Source organism: Varanus komodoensis, unplaced genomic scaffold, assembly GCF_004798865.1.
Source record: "Varanus komodoensis strain SLA01 unplaced genomic scaffold, ASM479886v1 scaffold53, whole genome shotgun sequence".
Taxonomy (NCBI): domain Eukaryota; kingdom Metazoa; phylum Chordata; class Lepidosauria; order Squamata; family Varanidae; genus Varanus; species Varanus komodoensis.
Window position 1 is genome coordinate 3,342,025 of NW_025336126.1, and position 6,017 is coordinate 3,348,041.

General features: G+C 45.4%; 1 protein-coding gene across 1 annotated transcript; it reads right to left on the minus strand.

The window, feature by feature from the left end:
• Positions 1–1,653: 1,653 nt before the first annotated feature.
• Positions 1,654–5,592, minus strand: FUT2 (fucosyltransferase 2). The gene is made up of 2 exons (XM_044447706.1): positions 5,555–5,592; positions 1,654–2,536 (listed from the first exon to the last, which is right to left on the minus strand). Exons 1-2 carry the CDS (start codon positions 5,590–5,592, stop codon positions 1,654–1,656), a joined length of 921 nt encoding a protein of 306 aa, XP_044303641.1.
• Positions 5,593–6,017: the final 425 nt, after the last annotated feature.

Sequence of the window (6,017 nt, forward strand, 5' to 3'; positions counted from 1 at the left end):
GGATCTGGACAGACTATGGAAGGGGGCAGGAGACAACAGAAGGGCATTCAATGTAGATAAGTGCAAGGCATAGGAATAGGTGTCATAAGTACAGGTTAGGTGACAAGTGGCTGGAGAGCAGCACTTGTGAAAGGGGCCTCAGGGTGCTGGTTGACTGCGGGCTAAACATGAGTCAGCAGTGTGATGCGGTGGTCAAGAGGGCAAACGCTACTCTTGGTTGCATAGCCAGAAGTGTGGCTTCTAGATCAAGAGAGGTATTACTACCACTCTACACAACTCTGGTGTGCCCGCAATTGGAGTATTGTGTTCAGTTTTGGGCCCCTCATTACAGGAAGGATATAGCCAGGTTGGAGTCAGTGCAGCGTAGGGCCACAAGGTTGGTGTCCGGTTTGCAGGTGATGCCGTATGAGGCGAGTCTGAGGGAACTGGGTCTCGTCAGCCTGGAGAAGAGGAGACTCAGAGGGGATAGGTTGGCGACATACAGGTATGTGAGGGGATGTCACATGGAGATGGGCAGAGACCTGTTCTCCCCTGCAGAGGAAGGCAGGACAAGCTCCAATGGAGCAAAGCTCAGGGAGCCAAGGTTCCATTTGGATGCCAGGAAGCACTGCCTGACAGTCAGGACCCCGAGGGTGTGGAATGGGCTTCCACAGGAGGTCGTTGAGGCCCCATCGGTGCGGGTGTTCAAGGATAGGCTGGACGTCCACATGTTGTGAACGGAGCCGGCTGGTTCCGGAGGTCAGACTAGATGGCCCGGGAGATCCCTTCTCACTCGCTCTGTTTCTATGTTTCTATCAGAAGGTTGGTGAAACTACAAATATATTTGTCTTCTACTTGCTTAATTATCTTGGCTCCCCCCAAAGAATCCTAGAATTTTAATTTAACAAATAGGAGAAGAACAGTCATTTAGTAGCCCAAAGTCCACAGCTGTACAAGCACAGGATTTCCTAGCAAAAAGAACGACTATTAAGGTCGTTCATATTTATAATGTGGAACAGATATGCTCACAGAGCCTGTGTCTACCCCACTCAGTGCATGTTAGTGGAAAGGCTTGTATGTGCTAATTGCTCCAGCAGCTTGCTACACTGTGAGCTGGGTTCGAAAAATGTGTCTGAAAGCATGAGAATCAGCATGGGAGACTAAAGGTGCAAACCTATGTGATGGCTGCTGAGGGTTGTAGCCATCCCAGGCACAGCAGGAGAAGCAGCAGCAGCAATCTCTCCCTCCCCACCCTCCTGCCCCCATCTTTGCTGGAAGGGCTTGTTTGCCTGTCTGGCTGGAGTGTTTCAGTGGGGTAAGGCAGGAAGCTGGAGAGAGCACAGGATAGCTCATGTCTTGGCATACCCAGTCTTCTGCTAAGATGGAGCTCCAGTTCCTAGCTCTGAGGTCAGAGCACTGACTTTGGATCTGGGAATCCGAATTATCAGGTGGTACCTAGGGGCCACAGGCTTGCTGCCTGTGCCAAACTTTGGAGATCCTGACAGGCATTCCAGTAGCCACCTTCTCACACATGCTTTGTAGGACCAATTCTCAGAGAAGCCCTTCGACTGGTATCTGTTTTATTAATGAATTACATTTCTATACTGTCTAATAGCTGGAGCTTTCTGGGTGGCTCACACATCCATGAACAACCAAGTGCTATGGCTTCGGGACTCATGTAGGTTGTTTCTTGGGCAGCAGAGGAGAAAGGTCAGCTGGAATCCCAATCCACTCAGGCAGGAAGGCTGCTGAGGGCTTGAAAACCTTGAGGAAAGGGGAGTCTGGCAAAGTATAGTTGGCTAAATAAACAGTCTCGCCCCCAACCAGGTAGCCGGCCCAGATTCCAAAAGTACCAATGGTCATTATTGTGTGGTTGCAATGCGCAAGAAGGGCAAAATCTTTTCCTGGAGAGGACTCCTGCCCGTTCCCAGCAAAGTGAACATCTCCTCTAGAGACATTTATGTTTTCTTTGCACCAATCCATCCCATTGCTGGTCACCACAAAAATGGGATTCTGATACTTCTTTCTGAAATAGTTCATGGCTTTCTCCAGGTAGCCTCTATCAGCCACCACACCTTTCCAGGTATTGGGCATTACTCTCACGTAATCCCCTCTCCGGACATGCACTCCAACATATGTCACCTCCTGGTGCTCCTGCCGGAGTCCCAAAAGATATTGATTTGCCTCTTCCTTGATGTGGTCATGGAAGGTGAACTCTTTCAGTATCTCATGGCGGATGTGGTGATAAAAAGTATAAGAACAAGGGTAGCCAGTCAGCATCACATATGTGCCCTTGATGTGGCAATAATCCTGTGACATCCAATCATGTAGGTTGATGTTTTTCCAGCGAATCTTGCCCATCATTTCCTCAGGGAGCACAGGCAAAGTGATCTGGAATATTGGCGATAGATACCTGTGCATGCCCGGAAGAATGTAGGCTTGGTGCCCGTTGAGTTTGGCCAAGGCATAAAGGGTGGCATATTCCCCCATCTGGTTCCCCAAGCGTCCAATGGAGTTCACTGTCCATATTCCAGCACCTATTGGTTCAGGAGATGACCTGGAAGAAGTACATGTAGTACTGAAAGGGCCTCTCGATGTGAAATTGGAAGTATAATTGATGTCGGCAGTCCAAAATTCATGCGAGTTCTTGTAGTTCAGGTGTAAGAATGTGGAGAGAGAGAAGAGGCCAAAGAAGTAGCAGAAGAGTAAGAGGGTGCATTGGCTGAAGATAAATCTATCCAGGAGATTATTAGCACCAAAGCAGGAAGACCTAAAGAAAGAATATGGTGGAGTGAGATGATATGTAGGACAGCACACAGAATGCAACCACCAATGTCCCTGAGTAATGAAATGTATGACAGCGAGCTGTTTGAAGCCTGACAGTGAATTGTAGGCATGTCTACTCAGAAGTAAGTTCAAGTTCAATGGAGTTTACTTCCAAGTAAATGGGTATAGGATTGCAGACTGAATCAACAAGTCTGATGCTTGCATACAGCAACCTGGAAGGACACTTGCAATATACCTAGAACATGATGAAGGCCCATGATGCATCAATTTTGCAAGTTTGGATGAAGCACATCTGGCTTTGGCCAGTATCTGGACGGGAGACTATCTGGAATCTTGGTCTGTGTTGACCCAACTTTCATAGAAGAAAGTCAGAGCATGAATGAAACAACTAAGTAAAATACCTACTGTACAGTCTTGAACTAGTTAGTTTAATGAATATTCTGCTTTTGAGAAACCTTTGAGATGGAGAGGATGCTGAAGCATTATATGGAACAGATAATTTAGGGTGGCATAAAGCTTATTTTGGGGAGCAAAGGTTTGTGGTTCTTTACTCAGGCTATTTCTTGTACTTCAGTGTTCAGTCAGGAACTGCAGACGAAAGTCTAGCTGGGCCCAGGGAACCAGACAGTTTTGCATTGGCAACATGGATTCCTCACATGCTGTGATTGTTCAGAGACCCATTTCTATAGCACCCTGCTATGGAACAAATTTTCCAGAGAGGTTCACTCAGCTCCTAAGTCGTGCTCTTTTAGACTCTAGGTGGAGATTTTCCCCGAAATCTTGGTCTTTCTGTTTCTGTTGTTTTAAATCTGTTATGATAATTTACATGTTTCCGTTGCTCCTAGTTTTATTTTGGGGTTTATATTCACCTTTTATACTGTAATTCTACACTTTTCAGGTTTTTATATTTTAATCTGTAGTATTTTGTGGCTTTAATTGCTATGAATCACCCAGAAGGCTTTGAGTATTGGGTCTGGTAGAAATATAGTAAGATTATCTCCCCTCCCCAAGTTTGGCACTCTATTTTTTTTCCTCTCCAGAGCAAGCGATATGGTATATTTGCATAACAAATAAAGATTGAGCAATATGATTTGAAGCAAAATTGATACCTTTACAGGTTTTTCCGGCATGGTATAAGGTTAAACAAAGACTTGGTCCTGGTGTTTCTCCATTAGCATCTATTTTTAGGCACCAGAAATTCAGCTCTGAAAGACAACCTTTAACTTTCAGGTGTGAGATAGAAAGAATGCATGAATGAAAGCGGGGGTGGGGGGGGGACGGGGGATTGGTATTTGAGTTGTAAATGGACCAAAGCTGTCTGGACAAGAAATAAGAATACAAATTGGGAGGAAGTTAGAAACTTCCCTGGTTTCCATATTTCCACTTTTCTAGTCCAGGAATTGACCCAGCAACTTTTTTTAAAACAGGGGGCCAGTTCACTGTCCCTCAGACTGTTAGCGGGGTGGACTATAGTTTGAAAAAAAAAATGAATGAATTCCTATGCACACTGCACATTAAAAAATAATTAAAATTAAAATAAATTTAAAGATTAAATTTAAAATAAATTTAAAAATTAATTAAATCTAAAATTAAATTTAAAATTAAATTTAAAATTAATTAAAATTAAAAAATAAAATTAATTAAAATTTAAAAGAATAATTAAACATTAAAAAATGTTTGCTCTGCTCACTCAGGCTGCAGCAAAAAGCCAAGATGAGGTGGGGAAGAGCATGTCCATATTCAAGGGACATAGCTACAATGTCCACGATCATGCTGGGGGGGAGATGGTTGCGATTGCGCTCATGCTGGAAAGGCAGGCACAATCGTGGCCATCTCCCCCCCTCCCAAAGCACTACCGCAATCGTGCCTGTCTTCCCTGTACAAGCGTGACCGCGATTGCAGCCATCTCCCCCCCCCCCCGCTCCCAGCACGATCGTGCAGGGAAGGCGGGCACCATTGCAGAAGCGCTCATGCACTGAGCACACCTGTGCCGCTCAGAGCTTTTGGACTTTGCTCAGAGATTGTTTTCTCCAAGTGAGTCCAAAACCTCTGAGGTGGGCCGGATAAATGGGCATGGTGAGCCGGATGCGCCCCGCGAGCTGTAGTTTGAGGACCCATGCCTTAGGGAATGGTTATTAACAATTTATTTATTTTATTTATTTTTCGATTTATATCCTGCCTTTTTCCTACAAGGGCTCAAAGCAGCTTACATCTCCTCCTCCATCTTATCCCCACAACAACAACCCTGTGAGGTAGGTTGGACTGAGAGTCTGTGACTGGCCCAAAGTCACTCGGATGGCTCCGTGGCTGAGCAGGAACTAGAACCCAGGTCGTCCCGAGTCTCAGTCCCATGCTCTTAACCACTACACCACACTGGCTCTCCTGTAACAATGTAAGTCTCAAGCATGGTTGCACCACTGCGGAAGGTCAGAGGGGGCATTTTGTTCCCCAGAAGCTGTTCCTTTGAAAGTTGCTCTCTGCATTGCACTGGGCAGTCCACAGCTTTCCCAAACCCCTGTTTCGGTTTCAATCTAAATAATCTGCATTTTGCCACCGAAATTTTGAGGCAAACCACTCTCTTTCACCATGAAGTGCTGCAAAGATATATTAACGTGGTTCTGAATTTAGAAAATGAGTTGCATCCAGCAGTTTTAACAGTTTGCATTGCAGTCACCTTGGAAAGCAGGTGCCCCAGTTCTTTCCCGGGCAACTGCAGGAGGGCAGAGGAGGCACTGCAACTCAAATCAGGGTGCCCGTCACAACTTATATTTAACCCAGTATCAGTTACCTGTTCACCCAGTCAAACAGCCAAAATAGGCCCTCCATCCTTACCTCATTCTCCAGTTCTTCTTTTGCATTCTTCTTTCAGTTCCACGGTAACAAATTCAACTTCCCCAAGTTATATTCCTCATGATGTCAGGAAACAATGGACACCCATGGTCCCCTGCCTCCTCCACTTTCGCTTGCTGCTTGATTTTGGTTTCTGCTTCCCGGACAAGCCTAGCACCAATAAGCACCAATCTCTCAAAGTGACTTTGCTCACCTGATGAAAGCTTAACTTGGAGCTATACCTTTCTGCTGCAGCGTTCTTAGAGATATGGGCAAAGCTGACGGAAATTCAGTGTGATTTTATCTACTTTTGCCTGAGAACTTTGCCCCACCTTGATCCTGGATCAGAACAAAGAAAAATATATACCAGTGATATGTTGAGTTTTCCATTGTTACTACATTCCTGCAGGCATAAAACGAAA

Bases quoted from the DNA above. Each gene is read 5' to 3' on its own strand.
- FUT2 (XM_044447706.1), bottom strand. From the start codon at position 5,592: ATGGAGGGCCTATTTTGGCTGTTTGACTGGGTGAACAG. The intron at 2,537-5,554 runs GTAACTGATACT...TACTTCTTCCAG, and splicing joins CTGTTTGACTGGGTGAACAG to GTCATCTCCTGAACCAATAG.